General features: G+C 38.2%; 1 protein-coding gene across 1 annotated transcript in view; it reads left to right on the forward strand.

The window, feature by feature from the left end:
• The first annotated feature begins 15,455 nt into the window (after positions 1-15,455).
• LOC113053580 (acid-sensing ion channel 4-A) overlaps positions 15,456-20,242 on the forward strand; it is a 91,616-nt gene continuing 86,829 nt past the window's right edge. Inside the window, exon 1 of the mRNA XM_026218713.1 lies at positions 15,456-16,782. Coding sequence (XP_026074498.1) covers positions 16,081-16,782 — 702 coding nt within the window. The 5' untranslated portion in view covers positions 15,456-16,080. The remainder of the gene's footprint in view (positions 16,783-20,242) is intronic.

Genomic DNA, 20,242 nt, shown 5'->3' on the forward strand with positions numbered 1-20,242 from the left:
GATCAGAGCTTAGACGGACTGCTGATCTCTCCCTCTGTGCCACCAAAGAGACCGCTCATGCGATTGGGCGGTCTATGCCCCGCTTCAGTCCTCGGGCCTGTTCGTCGACACAGTCAATACTGTCATCGACAGGTTCCAGGAGGCACGTAAACAGGCAGCAGCATTCCAGAGTTTCCTCCCTCTCTCGTGGGTTATCTGGCTCCTCATACCGCGAGGCTCAAAAGCAGAGTGTCGCCACTCATGCTCCCCCACAACGGGGCCGAGGGTCTCAGCGACGCTCTGAGTCGGGGACTACCAAAGCCAAGTCAGATCTTCGTGCAATTATTGAAGCTAGGAAGTACTCGACAAAGAGGTCCTGACGCCAGAGGCGCAGTGACCCAGAGAGTAGCCCCCACTGGGGTACAGCGGTGTCCACCTCATTATACTGTGCCCGCCTCACCTCAGTGCCCTCTGGAGGCCAGTCTGCCAACACTGCCAGTGTTTCAGGACGCAACGGTTTGCCTCGAGCGCCATTCCCAGTTATTTCTGCCCGCGAGCGTAGCAGACCTGGGACGCTCTCCACCACTTTGGTGATCCATTTTTCTCCAGCACCCACTCCACGAAAGCGCGAAATCCTCTCGGGGACCGATCGCTCAGGCCGGTGTAAATGAAATTTGAAAGGGAGCGGTCGGGGAAGTGGGTAAGGCACGCCAGATCTAGAAAGTCCCTGGTATGGTTCTCCAGTGAACGGTCCAGTTGCTCCAGGCATAGGAGTCGGACTGCTGGAATATCCATTCCGGGAGAGGGAGGAAAACAAAAACAAAAGAAAGAAAAAATGCCGCTAAATAAACTACACTGTTTGGGTCCGTGATTCTGTTACAGTGGGGGTGTACGCTAGCGTTGGAATAAAGAGCTTGAGGAGGATCTTGATCAAAATGAGGAGTTTACTGAATATCGAAGGAGAATGACAGACTATTTAAAACACATTAACATCAATACCTTAACTTACAATAATCACGGACGAGGAAGAACTGAACAGACAGGGTATTTGAGAACACAGGAGGTAATGAGGGAACTGGAGACAGGTGAGGATCAATCAATTAACTAAACAATTAACTACACAAGAACAGGAAAAAGACCAAAAAAGGAAACTGAAAGTTCCAGAACGTAACAATTAGCACCTACCTTACACAGCAATCACATTGTGATTTAGTCCTTGAAAAGAATTGTACATTATTTCGTGGACATTCTGAACCGTTTCCCTATTTTGCAACTATCAGATATTTTCTTGGAAATCTGTTCTTGATATATTCTGTCTTGCCTTATGCTATTCAGCTTGATTCCGGAGTTGAATTGTTGCACTCATAACTTTAAATTATTGAACATGCACCAGTGTAACACCTTGGGAATAATATCACACTACGAATATTCACCAAAAGTGCAGTTTGTAGATAGTTTACTTTGCTAAGCAGCATAAACACCAGTGCCCCATCACCCCCTTACCACCCCCCAGCCCCCTCCGAACCACTTAAGACTGCTGAACGCCCACATCACATTTAAATCCAAGAACACACTCATTCAGCCCGAGTGTTTCCTTCCGTTTTTCAAGCCCATTGCACAGGAGGGAGTCCATGCAGAAGATATTTATTAAATTCGGCTATTGTACCTGCTGTAAGTGATCTGGAGAAAAAAATAATAATCTCTCAAGCATGAGACATGGCAAGTGAACAGCCATGAAAAAAAAAACACTGGGCCAAGAGAAAATTGGATTTTCAAGAATGCCTTGTTTTGCAAAAAAAAAAAAGGGGGGGGGGGGGGTGACCAGTCAGAAGGTGTTAGTGAAGCAGACTGACTTTCATTAGTTGAGTCATTTAGCACTATTGAACCACGAAGATGGCTCAGTGATATTATGTTAACCTCCTGTTATACATGCATACTGCAGATTAAATGTGATTAAATGGCTTTTGTACAACGAGGACGACTTCCAGATAATTGATGACTGGCAGAAATTATTCAGTGTTTTTTGTTGTTGTTGTTCTTCTTCTTCTTGTTTTTTTTTTTGTTTTTTTTTTTGTTTTTTGTTTTTTGTGGATATGACATTCAGGTCTCCAAATCTGAGCATGCTTGAGTTTTTCAGTACTTCAGATAGTTGATACTGTGAACGGTCTCTTTGTGATGGCCATGCCATTAACTTTTGGGATTGTGAAAGAAATAACCATTGGTTTATGATTATTAGTGTGTACTTTGGATTGACACACTCTACATTTTCTTTTCCTTTGTGCTTTTAGATTAATAAGGCTGGTAAATAGAAAGGAAAGAGGAAGAAAAAAGAGGATTGGTGACAGATGTCATCCCAAGTCTATTTGATAGATGAATAATCATGATTGTTGCTCCATCTGAGGGCCAGGCCCACTGATCTGTTCATCAGGGGTTCACCGCCTGGTGCATTCACAACACGCCTGAAGGGGCCATGAAAGCTATTTTTAAAAAGCAGTGTGGATATAAACATGCTGGCTGGAAATAAAGTGATATGCAATTGCGTAAAACTTTGAAAAGTGAGTATAAAACCCAATCTTGATGCTAGACTGCTGTATATATGGGGTTACAGTCCCTGCTGTTTCTTGGATGGTTCACCCCTGTCGTTTCATGTACTCAAATTCTATTCAGGTCCAAGCGTTTTGTAAGCCACTGTGAGGTTTCAGAGAAATCTTTCACACTCCAGCGGCGCATTCAATATTTCTTTGTACGTTTCTGAAAGACAGAGACAGGGGCAGCCCTGGAAGTTCAGGACCATCATCTCCCCCCCTTTGAATGCATCAACATCCCCACCCAGCTGAAAGCACTGGATCTGAGCAGAAAGCTCCCTGCTGGGTGGGTGGGTGAATGAGTAAGCAATAGAGTGGACACGATTGACTCTCCTCCACTCTAGCATCCCCTGCTGCAGTCGGAAAGACAAGGAGAGACCTCTTTCTGCATTCCCTGCTCCTGTGCTAATTAAGGACTATTATCTGACACAGCAGGTAGTACCAGAAAGTTAATTGTCCACAGCGACAACTAAATATCCCAATCTGGAGGCTAAAGCGCTGATGGTGGTAAAGGTCATATGATATTATATAGTCCGCTCATCTAATTAAAGCAAGCAGCTGCCGGAAGGCATGTGTTAATTCAGAATCAGGGTTTTGGTGGTTAATTTATTTATAAAAAAAATAAATAAATAAAAAAGCATTACTGATGACACCTTTTTCATCCCCCCCAAAAAAAGAATTATAATAATTGTTGTCATTTAATCACCCTCTTGTTGTTTCGAACCTTTATGACTTTTTCACAGGATAAATTTGGGATAAAATCACTATTTTCCATGCAATTACCAATGAGGACTGGAGCTTTAAGGTTCAAAAATGGACATAAAGGCAACATAAAAATAAAAGAAAAGTAGTAAATCCTACTCTACTTAGAAGCACCATAATTCAAGTCTTCTAAAACCCTCTGTTGTTCACTGAACATGTTGCACTCTAGTGAGCTGTTAACTGTTAAAACCAGATTGAGTTAGTGAGTCTCAATTCTCAAATTAATCAGAGTGGTTTTGTGAACTGAATTGATTTATTAAAGTCAAACTCAAAATAATTTGTCACTAAACATTCAAAGGAGAGCCAGTGATTTTTCCCTACAAAGCTATTGTGTTTCTTTAGGAGATTTGCAGTATAGAGCACAATTGTATGGGCCTTTTGTGATATAGTTATGGTGTATTTAAGTTTAGTGGTTCGACTGCCTCAGTCTTCATTCACTTCAATTGCATTGAAAAGAGTGGCTAGGCTATTCTTCAAATGTTCATCAGGAATAAATCACTTTAGGGCTGTTGTTTTTAAAACCAAAGCAGTATCTACCATATGGAGTCATTTTATCTAAAATAAAAAAAAAAAAAATATATAAATTATTTTCCAACTTTTTTTTTCTTTTTCTCATAGACAGTTTCTTCTGAAATGGTATATATTTGACATTAGATGTCCTTCATATATAAAAGTGTATGTGTGTTATGTGTGTGTTTTGAAAAACCTTCATGAAAAAGCCAAAGCATTTCACTTAGCATTTGACTTAACATCTGATTTTTCTTATGTTTGTTTTTTTTCTAAGAATGACCTATAAATCATTAAGTAAATTCAATATATTTACCTACCGCCCCTTTTACTGTATCGCTTATCTTAACAATCCACCTAGAATTGTAATACATTTATTTACACAATGAGCTGACTTTGAATGGTGTAAACTGTTTTTCTGTCAATGAAAGACAATTTCTTTCCAATGTGTGCGTTTTTAGAACAATAGCAGTCATTGTCTCATTTTCATTGAAAAAACAAGCAGTTACTGTATGTGCCACATATAACACCACCCTCTCTTAGCCAACTAATATATGTTAAATTCACTACTGAGGCTGAGGAACTGCCACATTTTCTTTTCTTTTCGAGTCGAGTCGAGTCGAGTTGAACAGACAGTGACCATATAGTGAAATAAATCTTTTCATAAACTTGCGAAAACTAACTTGATCTAATTAAAGTGGTGTAGTGCATTTGGCCATATTACCAACCACTCTTGTTAATGTGCTCCAGGTGCCTATTCTCCTGTCTCTAAGATATCATGAGTTGTGACAGACTTATTGATCTGGCAAGATTGATTTGGACATAGATGATTCAGCAACATTACATGATTTATTCAAGTCCTAATATCTCGAGGCAGGTCAGTCCCACCAGACAGTGTTTCATTGGCATGTCATCTTTAATCACTGAGAATATCAGAGGATCCTTAAAATGTGCACACTCGTCTTGTTTTGCTATCAAAAGGTAGCCATTGTACATTCCACTTAGACTAAGGTGTGCATGTGATATCAACACGCGTTTGAAATTCACTGATCTATTCACAACGTCTTAAATAATTTGCATGCAATTGACTGGTAGCACCTACCAACATGACATGTATTTAATCCAGGATAAAGTCTTACATCAGGATCTAAGGTTGTGGATTTTTTTCTTGCCTCAAAGCTCTACATCCATACATCTCCACTCAAAGATATACTTTTCAAAGAACAGCTCTTTATGGCATCTGGCATTTTAGACAGGGCAGTACCATCTGATCAACCCTGTACTTCCACTAGGACATTCAGCAGCTGCTCTCTGTGCAGCGATTGAGAGATTGCTCAAACTAAGCTTAGTTTCCATTGCTCTGTTCCAGAACGCTGTGAGCTGCCCACGGAGATGGCATTTTAAGATATCACAGTGATGTTCCAAATGTACATGTTCCAAAACATAAGTAACCTTTTCAAATTAGTCTGCCACCTAAGATGATTGATTGACTGATTTATTCCACATCAATAAAAAATCTTATTACATTCTATTCACAGTACATTTCTTTTCATAGACACAAGTAAAAAGATAGATGGATGGATGGATATGGAGGGCCAAATTATTCAAAATTAAATAATTAAATGAATTTTTGAAATATATAAATAAATCGTTAAATTCATAATTAAATATTTAAACATAAAATTAATGCAGAAAATAAATATATATGTATTAATTAATTTATTTATTTATTTATAAATTTATTTGTGTATTTATTTATTTATTTGTTCATTTGTTTATGTATTTATTTATTTATATATATGAGTATTTATTTGTTTATTCATGTATTTCCTCCCTCCACTTCTCATTTTTTAAGGGTTACGGTTGTGGGCATGTCACTCAGTTGGGCAACATCACCTTTCAAACTCGATTTCTTTGGTCTTTCTAATTAAGGCGCCTTTTTCTTGTTTTTTGCATCACAAGCTATGGGTGAGGATGGTATAGTAAAAGATCTGTTGTTGACTCTTGCAGATGAAGTTATCAATCAAAACGTTGACTATGACTATAATACAAGTAAAAAAAAAATATCCGGGAATAACTGTAATGGGCATAACCTTACATTTAATGTAATTTTACAGGAAATACATATGTTTCTTTCTTAGTTTTATTTTCTTATCACTTATGTACATTTATCTTGAATCTAATGTTGTTGTTTTTTTTTTGTTTTTTTTTTTTGCATTATTGCATAAATATTGTTGTGACACTGATTGTGATGTGCTTCATCATATGACTTTCTGATCACCAACTGATTGTGGTGATTGTCAATCTATAACAATGACACAAAACAGATATAATACTTCAGTAGGTTGGCATATTAACACTATATCAGTTAATGAAAAATGTTGTATTTTTGATTTACTGAAAACTTTGAAAATCTGTAAAACCATAGATAGTTTTCACGTGACATCACACCCTTATAGGAATGTCCACATGGAGGGTAAAACAAGGCTTTCCTCCACTGACCAGCAGTTATTTTTATGAAGTTTGCATTGAGTAGTAATATACAGTAAGACAGTGATATTCAAAGACCAAATTCAGTATACACCATATTAATGATGCATACTACATGTTTTCCCATAGAAAACCATTTTAAAAAGGCGCCTAACTATCTAACACATTGTGTTCATGCTCTGGGCTCATTTGGTTGCCTGTATGAAGCATGAATAATCAATAAGGTGTGTACCAGTTTAATCTTTTAATATAATTGTTTTAAAGGCACTTTATGTTTGTTCACATTAAATGTTTTAGAATGTACCGCTGTTTTTAGTGATTGAAATATTGAAACGGGTGTGTCACATGGATTTTCAATGACCCAAAAAATACATATTAATTTTGTTCACATATCTTTGTTTTATTCTTTTGAGAGATGATCTAAATATTTTTGGAGTGGAATAAATAGAAAATTTACAATCTGGTGCTGCAGTTCTATGGATGTTTTGCCCATCAGGTCTTCAAACCAGTCACGTGACTCAAAACCATGAATAGTATGGAAACTTATTATTAACCAATCAACAGGTTTTGACTTTAGCATTTTACAGTCTTTTACTGTCAAAACCAATTAAAGATGTTATTATTATTGTAGGCTTTTATTTTTTTATTTTTTATGTACTATATGGAAAGATATAAGATGAGTTGACAACCAAATTTTGCTACACTGTGTATATTGTCATTAGGTTTCAAAACAGGTTTTAGGTATCATGCCTACTATATGTGTGGACAGTGGCTCCAACACTCTGAGACTTGAAAGTGGATGCTGTTTTTGCTGTTGATTGTCCCTCCCAGGCTGTGGTCTGCGAAACCCATCTGTCCAGACATTGACAGCAACATAGCAGCTGTCCGATAATGACACCCCCCCACCATACCCACCCCCCACCCCCCACCCCCCGACACACATAAACACTATGCATTAAGACATCAAACACAATCAGATAGTTAACTGAACCAGAAGAAGTGATGTCAAATTAGCTTTTTAAGGTACTTAAATTGTGTCTGTTGATGTCTTGAGTAAAATACTCACATCTTTGGTTTCATACAAATATATGCATACTTTTCTTTAGTAGTTTTGTCAACATATTATTGACAGAATACAACGCGTCTGCTTTAAAAAAATAATCTTTGCATAACCTGTTGTTGTGTGTTGTCTTTGTGCTGTCCTGCCTGGTTGGAGAAAGATTGATATTACTGCCGCGGGGAGGTGAAGTGAAGGAACACAAACAAAGGACCCTGGCCTTGCTCCCAGAGGGATGCAGGGCAAAACCACTTCAGTTCACACTGGGCCACAATGACTTCCAGTGAATCTAGGATAGAAACGACTTTATTTTAAGAAAGAGAAATGCATTTATCATTTACAGGCTGATGTGAGTTGTAAAAAAAATAAATAAAGAAATAAAGAAAAAAAATTAGCCTGTGACATTTAGCTTTTGTTCCAGTTGAGAGTGCCTTTCTTTCCCATTTGTGGTTTGCAAGGACAAAGTGAAATGAAATGAAACAAAGGGTGGGAAATAATTCCTACTATTGGAAGGCAGAGGAAGAAAGGTTACTCACAAATTTGCTTTGCTCTTGCTGTATCCTTGTGGAAAATATAACTCAGATGTGATCACATTGTATTGTAGGTCAAAGCAAAGAAGCCATTATGTTATTAATTGTTGCGGGCAGGATAATTTGGTTTTGCTCAGTCAAAACTTAAAGGGTTAGCCATTTGATGACCTTTCACCTCCCGCCGTCACAAATCAAAAGAGCCGGAAAGTGTGAAAGAACCAAATCGAGTTGTTCTGGACCATCTGCTGGACATGAAACACTAATCACATTTTTATATAGTGAGATCTTTTTATATACACTTCAATAAAACATTGTTCTTAGGGTCAGAAGGGCCTCAGGAGGGGGGGAAATGAACCTTGACCATTCCTCTGAAGTTTGCAGAGCGAGTCCGTTTGTCTGTCTACAGAAAGCTCTGTCTGCTTTTTAGGGCAATACATTTACACATGATACAAAGTGAGTTTCGACATACTTGATGTGAAAACAGGTTCAGCCTGTCAATGAAAGCTCTTATTATGCATTGAAACCTCAGAAGATCATGCAAGGTTACAGCACCAGAGCAGAATCTGAGCATGGCTGAAGTGAACTGATGTGCCTCTCAAAACTCTGACATCCGCTTCAGTACATCAAAAGTAGTTGGAAGCAAATGCATCTGAACATAAAATAAAAGTATAGTTTAAGGTCTGTCTGCTTGCACATAAAACAATCATTAGGTTCACTTACTGCTACACAAAGGCTGCAGTGATCATCTGTCCCTTTTTCACTGATCCAGTGTTCTGTGTGTTTAGCAGTTAAAAGGCAGTTCTGGGATGGAAAAATCAGCTCCATGTCGCCCCCTAAAACATTCATGCCTTACACCATCCAAGCACCAGCTCTAGCACAACAACCATCACCACTTTTGTGAAAAAGGTGTATTAGAAATATCCAGCTGTTTTTGCTTTCGCTCTGATTATATTTGATTAAACTTAATGGAACCGCCAAACCAACATATCCAAAAATGCACACGTCTTTGATGACTGGAGAGTACCAAAGTTGGTTATTTATTTGTTTATTTATTTTTATTTTTGGTGTAGGAAGGATGCAAACTTGTTTGGCAAATATTGTTTTCTATCTTGCACCAGAACGTCCTTTCTAGACATTCTGGAACATTATTCTTGACTGATTGTGTGACATGCTTTGTCATTCTGAAGTAGGGTTCAATCTGTCAGTGGTTTGTTCATTTGTTTATTCATTAATTAATTTAGCGTTTCACCAGGGCGGCAGACAAAAGGTCAGCCTCTCAAAGAATATGGTAAATATTGTATTAATACCATCAGAGATTCATCTGGTGTTATTTTAGTATTTTTTAAGTGTTTTTTTTTTTTTTTTTTTTTTTTTGATTAGCTTTTATTTTAATATTTTCATTTTTAGCTTTAGTAAATTTATATGTTTTGTATTTAAAAACAGCAACATAAAAAAAATAATAATAAATAAATAAATAAAAAAATATTTTACCCTTTACGGTTCAGTACTTCAGCATATTTGCCGCAGTTTTGACATATTTTGGGTTATAAGCAGGTAAAAATATAATATGCATACACATAAAACCAGCTCATTTAGCCCCTCACAGGAAAATTATATTCTCTCCCTCAAGGGTTCCGAATTTACTGCACATGGTATAATCTGAAAATATTTCACCTTTGGATCCTGGTGCAGAATAACAATGCTCAAGGAACTTTTACTATGAAAATATTTACAAATGTTCATAAATAAATGGCATGTACAGTACAGCAGAATGTGGCTTTATTCACTCCATATTTTGTGATAATATCCATTGGTAATGTTATTGGTCAGTGGTAAACCCTACAATTAAATCCTACTAACTGTACGTTTCCAAAGTCATTAATTAATAACTGCAAATCTTTCTGTGAAGTGAACACTTCTCTCTGCCACATCAGACACATGTCTATGTTTGTAGCAAAAGCAGCATAGCTCAGTTTAGGAGCTTCCCTATGCCATATGACAGATGTGTCCTCTGAGCATGTTTCTGTCTCATATCACTGGAACAAGGTTAGAATTCATTCCTCATCCTGTCCTCCCTACCCCCACAGTGCATCCATCAGAACAACATGATGAAGTCCCATTTTGCTTGCAACATGTGACTGAATACAGTCTCCTCTGGGAAAGACTTTTTAAAGACAACAAATTCTGAAATTTAGCCCAAACATGAGGTTAACTTGGAAAACCTTGTTTGGTTATGCATATGCTGTGAGGAATATGTAATATGCCATTATGTTAAATGTGCTTTGTATGCCCCACGTTTGACTCACTGGAGCTTTAGGAGGCTGATAGGTGCATAAATTATGTTTTAATGGCTTGGGAGAAAACTGCTGCTCAGAGGGGAAAGGGAATCCCAGAGGCTTCAGAAAGCTCTAGAGACTCACCATAAGACTGTTGTACGAAGTGTTGCACAGACAAGTATACATAAAAAAAAAAAAAAAAAACACTGTGTCAGAAGTCAGAGGCAGGGGTCATTCTAGTGCCAGTTCTAGGAATGTTAAGAGTATGAAAAACTCTTTAAAAAATATCGTCAGTGAGCAGTTGTTTTAAAAAGTAAATCTATCAATAGAACTGGAGCTAAAAATAAAAAGGACCAACCAACACTTCTGAGAAAAATTGACCTGGCATGGATGCTGAAAAACAAGAAAACTGCAGAGAAATGTAGCTTAAAAACAGCTTTATACTGCTTTACAACAATCCTGGATTGCATAGATGTTGGTGTTAAGAGGAAATGACACATTTAATTAATGCACATGCTCATGCTTAACATATATTATATGCATTTGGGCTGTAGGGCCATGACACACCAGAAGTAAATGCTTTATTGTCCCATATTTATTGTCTTTATTGTCCCAATAAAGTCTCTTTTAATTAACTGATGACTCTGAGCAATTTCATTTCAATCAGAAAAACACATTTGCATTTGTCAGAGTAACAGATATTAAAGTTCCTTCACAATCACACCCAGGGGTAAATGTGAGGTGAGGTAATCTTATTTTTTATATATTTATTTTACAGTAAGGGTGCCCTTGAGCACGTTCATATAGTCTAAATACAGATCTCCATTTACAGAGAATTATACACTGTGAATATAATAGGGAAACTTACTATACAGAGATACCATGCTTGTCTACTTCACTCACAGATGATATCAAAGGAAGCATCCATGTAGATAAGCCTTAAAGGGACAGTTTGCCCCAAAATCTGTCATCATTTACTCAAACTTGTGTCATTTCAAACTTGCATGACTTTCTTACTTGTGTAAATGATGGAAATAATGACAGCATGTTTTTTAGGTGTATTGTCTATATACATAAATGTCTATGTGATCTTAGCAGGCTCAGGTATCTGAAATTAACAATATTTAAAGTTCCCCTGAAGTGTTTTGAAACACGCAGCCAGTGTTGTAGTCGAGTCACCAACTGTCGAGTCCGAGTCGAGTCTCGAGTCTCAGTGTTCGAGTCCGAGTCCAAGTCCGTGTCACCAAAGAAGAGTCCGAGTCGAGTCCAAGTCGAGCCACCATTATCAGAGTTTGAGTCCGAGTCGAGTCTCGAGTCCCATATTGGATTTTTTTTTTTTTTTTTTTTTTTTTGAGGAAACAATAGCAACCAACTGAGTTGGTAGGCATTGAAGTCCATTATATGAAGAAAACATCCTGAAATGTTTTCCTTAAAATACGTTATTTAAGAAAAAACACCATGGATATCCTGGATGGCATTAGGAGGAGTAAATTATTAGGAAATTTTTATTTTTGTGTGAACTAATCCTTTAATACTGTATTACAGAAATACACTCGGTGAAAAAAAAGAAACGTGCATATTACAATGAGTGTGAGAGAGAGAGAGAGAGAGAGAGAGAGCGAGAGAGCGTTTGTGTGTGAGTGACCGAGTGATTTAGCGTGAGTGCGTTTGTATGTGTTCAAGTGAATGCGGGCATGTTTTTGTGACATATCAGGACATCACAACTCTGTATAATGACATGGGTATGACACAGGTATTACAAGGAGAGGGTGACTTATGAGGACATAACCCATGTCCCCATTTTTCAAAACGCTCATAATTCATACAGAATGAGTTTTTTTGAGAAAGTAAAAATGCTCAAAGTTTCCTGTGAGGGTTAGGGTTAGGGGTAGGGTTGGTGAATGGCAATAGAATATACAGTTTCTACAGTATAAAAACCATTACGCCTATGGGATGTCCCCACTTTTCACAAAAAACAAACATGTGTGTGTGTGTGTGTGTGTGTGTGTGTGTGTGTGTGTGTGTGTGTGTGACAGCATGCGCCTGGTCAGAAAGCGACGTGTAACGATAAGGCCCGTTCAAATATTGCATTTTTCAGAATGCCGCAAGTGCACCGCGGGTCATGTGACAAGAACTAACCAATCAGCTTCACCCTTTCCCGCAAGTGCCCGAGCGCTTTGGAAAAAAAGTTAAGTGAGTGACGTCAGTGAGTGTGTTGTCAAGCAAAGAGAGCGAGCGATAGCAGTGTCTGTGAGGGAAAAGAATAGATCGCGGCCGGTCTTTGGGCACGAAACATTTTTTATAACATTTTTAGTCAAAAACAACGTGATGAATGCTTAAGTCCGATTTTATATATATCCTCTAGTCTAGTCAGTCCACGAGTCCAAGTCGAGTCACGAGTCCAGAGAATGGAGTCTCGAGTCGGACTCAAGTCCAAAGAATAGTGACTCGAGTCGGACTCGAGTCCGAGTCCAGGACTCGAGTACTCCATCACTGCACGCAGCATTATTGTATTATTCTATGTGGTGACGTAATTTCAACTGAAACAGGAAGAGAGGACGGGACATATCTGGCAGCCCTGACCCCTTTTTAAAATAGAAAATAGCGTTTTGTTTTATGTCTGCTCGGGCCAGAGCCATTGAGCTTGGTAAAGCTGCATTTGACAGCCACAGCATTTGATTGGGATTTGATGGGAAGATGAAGTAAAATGTGACATCAAAAAAAAATCAGTGAGCCTTTTGGCGGAAGCGACGAACTGCAAGCTTTGAATACTTATATCTTCTAAATGCGTATGTTGTCACTGTTTTGGAGCACACTGCCCTGTAGATAACCTTAAGACTAAACATATTGATACTAACACCTAAAAAAAATATTTAACTTTAAAACCTTTTTTATTATTATTATTTAATGGGGACTTTAATGATTGATTCCATTATCCAGTCAGATGGAGTTTGACACTGACTGTGGCAACCACAAATTCTGAAAGAAAAAGAAAAGTCTCATTCACATAAACTGCGTATTTTAAAGTTGACATTATGCCTCTTTTTACATTATATAAGTTTCTGGTGTCCCCATAGTGTGTCCATAAAGTCTCAGTTCAAAATACCCCACAGATCATTATTATATAATTTTGAAAATGCCTATTTTGAATAAAGCAGAAACACACAGTTTTTCGTGCCTGTCTCTTTAAATGCAAATGAGCTGCTTCTCCCCGTCCCCTTTCCAGAATAGAGTTGTGTCATTACAGCTCAGACCTGCTAAATACATCTGTTTTGGTTCTGATTATCATGTTTATCGTGCTGGAATCATCCGTTTTAAACCATATTAGTTTAAGCTTTTAATATAGAGTTTTCTGAGTGCAGAAAACAGCTGTGAGTACTAGACTAAGTTCTCATTCACACACACATTTATGTTAAAAACACACGACTTACAAAAACAGTCTGTTATGTGTTATGTGAAGTTTTTAGATCTGTGTGGCAGCAGCAATATACAGTAAATGAATCAATAAATCCACTGCTCTGTTGTCTCCTCTGAGGTTGAAAATCTAAATAAAGGCTCCAGTGAATGCAAAGACTATGGTGTCTGTAAGATGACTTGTTCGGTTTACTTAGTTTTGTCGTGGCCACAACATAATAACTCTTGGGGCATGATAATATGTCATGGCCACGAGATATTAATTTGTGGGAACGTCATGTTATGTCGTAGCCACGAGATAATTTTGTCGAGGTAACGAAATCCTTATGTCATGGCCTCGAAATGCTATGTTGAGGGAACAACATCCATTTCTCGTGGCCACGACTTCTTATGTGAAGGGAACGACATGTTTTTCTTGTGGCCACGAGTTTAATGTGTAAACAAACCTGCGTGACCATAGCAACCTGGGATTATCAGAGATGGATTCATTCATATTTTATTTTGAATAACGAAATTATTATATTATTTATACATATAAAATATATGCATTTACATTATGACATTTTATGTTAATGTTGAGCATTTACAGTACGCTATTATTTACAAAAGTATTTGTAAAAAGTATTAGTATGTTAAGTGAAGAGATCGAAATTGAAGCAAAAAAAAAAGAATATAAACAATAAAAAAAAAACCTAATAATAATAGGCTAATAATAATAATAATGCACACATATTAAGGGGAAAGACTATCAGTTAATGGACTTACAAGACTGTAGGATGGATAATAAAAGTTTTTATATTTTATTATGCACTTTATGTAATATTTATTTATGATAAACTTCATTTGAATGCTGACAATAGCATGTAATACAGCCTGGTAGCCAAAGCATATGGTTAATATAAGAATTAATTCAAGATAAAATATGAATGAATCCATCTTTGATTATCCCGGGTTGCTATGGTCATGCAGGTTTGTTTACACATTAAACTCGTGGCCACGAGAAAAACATGTCGTTCCCTCAACATAAGAAAATCTGACACGCTAATTTTCTCAGCTTGCAGAAAAAGGCTTACCAAAACTAAGTTACTGGGTTAATCTTTTTTAACGATTATAGCACTTAAAAACTGTAAAATCAGATTTTCATGATATGTCACCATTTAATTATTTATTTCAAAATCAGCAGTATTGGGATGTGATGTTTGAGTGATGCATACTTGCATAGCATATAAAACTGTAACTTTTTGGTTATATTTAATAATGCTCCCCTAAATGTAAAAGAGAGCTTTTAAAATAACCCAAAGTCTGTTTGCGTCTTGAATTTTTAAAGGCTTCCGATTAGTCTTAAAATACTGCTTTTCTCCAAAATTATTCATTCTACAGTGATTTGACCTGTAAAGCTACGTTTATTAAAGAATCCTATGCATTAGGGAGATGCATTTTGCATAATTTTGTTTGGCAATAGCAAAAGGCAGTTAACAGCATGAGAGTGCTCGCCTATAAAAGAAGCTAATAAGTGTGAAAGCAGGGTCAAGATCAATATGTTATTTCTGTGTCTTTGGTGTCATCCAAACCTAGATTGGGAGACAGGCACTAATTTATATTCGTGCTGGAGCCTGGTAATGCTACCATTAATTCCTGATAAGAAAGAACCATTGTACTGCTTTCCTTAATCTTTGACTGATGCTTCTGCGTGATCAATATCCTTTCTTTCTCTATTTCTTCTTTTTTTTTTTCTTTTTTTTTTTTTTTGCTTGAAGATTGATCGTTCAGAGTTGTGGGCTGTTTACGCTCACTCCTTATGGCTCATTATTGTTGCAATTAGGATGTCTAATGGGACTAAGTTGGGGGAGGGATGAGTGGGGGGCTGACACTTAAAATCCACTGATCCCCCCATCGACATTTACATCTAGTCTGGGATGTTCAGCGAAGCAGCCTTTGACGGAAATTTATTATGGTCAAGGGGTAAGAAGGCATCTCGAACAAGTGGATTAAGTGAGAGAGAGAGCAAGGGGGTGCGAGTGTAAACATACGCCTGTGTGTGTGTGTGTGAGAGAGAGAGACAGAGAGAGAGAGAGAAAGAGAGGGAGAGAGAGCGCAGGAGACAGAGAGAGAAAGCGAGAGGACAGAGAGCGTGGGGTGTTTAAGTTGCCGCTGCTTGTGCCAGTGAAAAGGAAATAATCCCAGTGTTGCTTTCTCATGAATTATTAAAAAGCCCTACCAGTCTTTTTTAGCGTGAACCAAAATGCTGCATTTTCATCCGTGGCTATAAAGCAAAGAAGAGATTTGTTGTGTATTTTTGTTGTTTCCCTAGGAGTATCACAGCCGGTAAGCAGGACTTTGTAAGCGTGCCGAACAAGTGCTCAGATGAGCAGTCTGAACACAGCACCAGGAGCATCAGCACTGGAGAGCTGGAACTGAGAGACAGAAGCAGTTCCCTCCACTGCACGCGACAGCAGCGACCGCTCTCACTCTCGCTCTGCATGCCTTTTTTTCCTCTTCTTTTCTTTCTGGAGTTGAGATCTTGTTTCTCAGAGCAACGGGACTTAGAGGATACTGGAGCTCCAAGCTGTTATCCAAGCATCCCAAACGCAGACCTGGCTGCCCACATGCCGATCGAATTTGTTTGCAAAATCAAATTTGCAGAGGAGGATGAGAAGCAGAAAGGCATCCAGGAAGGGGACAAGGAGAGCCTGATCGAAGAGAGCTGCAGCCCCCCAGCCAAGGACCTGGCCGGCTTCGCCAGTGCCTGCTCACTACATGGGATTAACCACATCTTTGTGTCGGGACGGCTGGGTGTCAGACAGACCCTCTGGGCTCTTGCACTCCTGGTGTCCCTGGCTCTCTTTCTATACCAGGCGGCAAAGTGTGCCATCTCCTACCTGGAGCATCCTCATGTCACAGCGCTGAACGAGGAGGCCACCCCGGAGATGATGTTCCCCGCCGTGACCATCTGCAACATCAACCGTTTCCGCTTTTCTGCTCTCACTGATGCCGACATCTACCACCTGGCCAACCTGACCGGCTTGCCCCCCAAAAACAAGGACGGCCACAAGCCCACCGATTTGGAGTATCCAGCACCGGACATGCAGGACATCTTCAACCGGACTGGTCACCAGCTGCAAGAGATGCTGAAGAACTGCAACTTCAGTGGGCAGAACTGCTCAGCTGAAGACTTTACAGTGGTAAGTTCAAGGAAAGTTTCTGATATCGGCTTGCAAACTTTTGGTACAGAAAGTTAATTTTACGGACAAAGAAAATTCCTTAGGGCTATTTATTATTAGAATCAAGAACATGGTGGCATTGTAAAGAGCAATGAATGTCCTAAATCCTGTATCAATTGCTGGAATAGTGAGTTTATTTGCACTTTAGAAGTGAATGTTCTGTTTTCAGATGAAACCGAGGAGTCTGCAGGTGTTGCAAATAAATTCAATTTATCATTACAAGAGAAACAGTTTCTGTCAGTGGTGAGGTGGATATATATGTTTTCTTCTCTGGTTTCCCCTGTAGTGACTATTCATTTGGACATAGTCTTTGTAAAAAGGGCACAGACCTGGCTTGCTACCCTCATTGTGTTCACAGGAGAGTTCCTGTTTCTCTGTACTCATGATTTCTTATAATGTACAGACAACTGCAGGGAATTCAGCTGTTCTCCTCAAGGGAGAAGACCGGGTTGCATTTTTATATTTACTTTTCAGTTGTTTGACTCTGCCATCAGTGCCGGCCACTGAAAGAGAGCATGGCAACAATACTGCTTTGTAGAAACTCTCACTGACTGTACACCACCTATGCCAAGAGGGAAGTTTTCTCAGTGTTATATTTCATTCCTGTCACTGTTGGAATTAAATATTTAGAGTCTGAAATCATACATGATTTTTGCATTAGCTAAATTGGTTAAAATGAATAAAACAAATTCCATAAGCCAACCAAGTCCACTCCGGCAGGTCTTATATGTGTCCATCATGCCATATTTATTGATGTTATGTGTACTGATGGATGAATGAATATTGCTTTGGTAATGGCAAGGAACATTTTTCAAGTCTTAATAGGATGTGCTGGACATACATATCTTCCAGAGATGGATATGATTACATGGAGTAACCTTTGATGTGCTGTTGAGTTTTAGTCTTCTGTTCTACTCAAGGTCTCTCTGTAGATACATATGTTTGATCATAAGTACCATTCATGTGATACAAGAAATTAGAACACAGAGCTGAGACTCTCTCTGCTTCTCTCTTCCACTGCTGCATTCTTTCACCCCTTCTGTATAGTCTCTCTCCCTGTTGGCCACGGAAGGAAAAATATCATGCTTCTGCAGAAAGATAAAAGCAAAGCTGAGACGAGAAAAGCGTTAAAAGTTGTGACAGTTACAGTAAATGTGAAGTGTTTTCCTCACAGTTGTTTGTGCTTGCTTTTTGTTGAAGAATTCAAAGATGAATTCAAGGGGCACCTGTTATCTGCATCAAACATTAAAAGATAATTTACTCACTCCCATGTCGTTCCAAACCTGTGTGACTTACTTCCTTCTTTGGAAACCTGTTGAAGAAATTCAAAAAAAAAAAAAATATTTCAGTGTAACAACATTGAACTGGGACTGGAGCATGCAGGCTTCAAAAAGAATACAAGAACACTATAAAAGTATGACTTTAGATTCTTCTGGAGCCAAATAGGTGTTTTTGTGATAAATGAACAGACCTAAATTTAAGTTGTTTTTGAATTAAATTAATCTGCCATTCGTCTCTTTTACTTGGAGATAATGAGAGAAGTAACATGTCTCATTCATAAACAAATCCTTCTTTTTAGGGATATCTCTACATTGAATCAGCTCAGTCTCATCACTAAATATAAACTTAAGAGATCACCCACAAATGAAATATTGCTGTTAATTTACTCACCCTCAGGCCTTCCAAGATGGAGTTGACTTTTTTAGTCAGTAGAACAGTAAAGAATATTTTTAGCTGAAACCGTAGTTCTTGGTGATTCATAAAGTGCAAGTCAATACTGACAGTCAACAAAAGCAAACAAAAAAAATCACAAAATTAATATCCACGGCTCCTGATGATACAGTATTGAAGTCAAACGATTGGTATGTGCAAGAAAATGAACATTATTTGCCACTTTATTATATGTAATGCAAAGCTTCCAGACCATGGTTTCAGCTAAAAATCATCTTTACTGTTCTACTGAAGAAAAAAGTCACCCTCATCTTGGATGGCCCGAGGGTGAGTTAATTAAAAGCAAATTAATTTTTTGGGTGAAGTATCCTTTAAAACTCCTTATAGAAAGTTAGAATTTGATTTCAAAAGGTTAAGGTGCAATCACATGAGTGAAACTGCATGGGCAAAAAAGATCCAGTGTCTATTGTCAGTAGTATAGCGATGACCAACTTGAACGTGTTGCTAAATTTTCATGATGAAATTCATGTTGTGTGGATTCCTGTTGACTTTTGTCCGAGAAAATTAATCAAGCAATGGTTACATAATGCACTATTTATATGGATTACTTTATACTTCTTATGGTGATTTTGCATCATTTCCATCAGTGCCTCAGTTCTTTGTAACTTCATGAAAAAAACAGCAGTACGTTATCTAAAATTTCTCCATTTCTGTATTACTGCAGAAAGAAAGGTATACAGGTTTGGAACAATGAGGAAGTGTAAATATTTTCCAATTCAGAGAACTATTCTTTTAAGTATTTGTTTCTCAAGATGGCTATCCCATGTAAGCACGAGCCTCTCGCGTGCCACGGATGGACTTCTTTATGAATTAATCTGCTTGGAAAGTTCCCTGCTCCATCGTTCTCTCCCATCAGCCCTGTGATCTGTGTCTGAGAGGCTGTCAGTTAGATTAGTTACAGGCATCTTGTTGTCTCCACGCATGACGGGACACTTCCTCCATCCCACGGGCTGCGCAACCCTGGCAGAAAAACAAGGAGCGATTTTTGAGAAGCATCTCTTTACAACACTTTATCCTTTCCAGTGTGACTAGATTGCAGATGTAATAGGGAACAGGTTTACTGTGACTATCCAGGAAGCTTTGTATTGACAGTGGACAGACTGATATTTTTTAACATAAAGTGTTGACTTTAGCTGAACTTAGTGTTTAGCATAAAGAGATGACCTTAGCTGAGCGTGCTGGCCTCTGGGTGCGTGCGGATTACTAGCCTGAGGAAAAGAACACAGCCTATTCCAGATGCTGCGTTTATCTAATGACTGCATCAGCAGGGAAAGCAGAATATTTTCGATCAATCACATCCCTGGCATTTAGCCCTACTACTTGGTTTCAGCAGTTGCACTCATAATATTAGCTGTTCATTTGTCATTCTCACGCCCAATGTCATAGAGCTCTTCCCGTTCAGAAACACTGCAACAATCGTTATATCAAAAGAACAGAGGTATTTTCGAATGTCTGCATCATAGATCATCCCACTGTTTTATCATCAAAAAAATTTCTAAAACGTTTCAAATTGGGTGTGCATGTATTCTCTTGTTGCATAGCACAAATTAATGCTTAATTTATGGTCTTTGATTTATGCTAATGTTAATAAAAATAGCATTTCCATTTTGCCTCATAGATGTAAATGAATTATGTGACCGCATTCCACACAAAAAGGAAAATTAGACTGTTTTTCACTAACACTCAAAGC

Source organism: Carassius auratus, chromosome 34 (assembly GCF_003368295.1).
Source record: "Carassius auratus strain Wakin chromosome 34, ASM336829v1, whole genome shotgun sequence".
In the NCBI taxonomy this organism is placed as follows: Eukaryota; Metazoa; Chordata; class Actinopteri; order Cypriniformes; family Cyprinidae; genus Carassius; species Carassius auratus.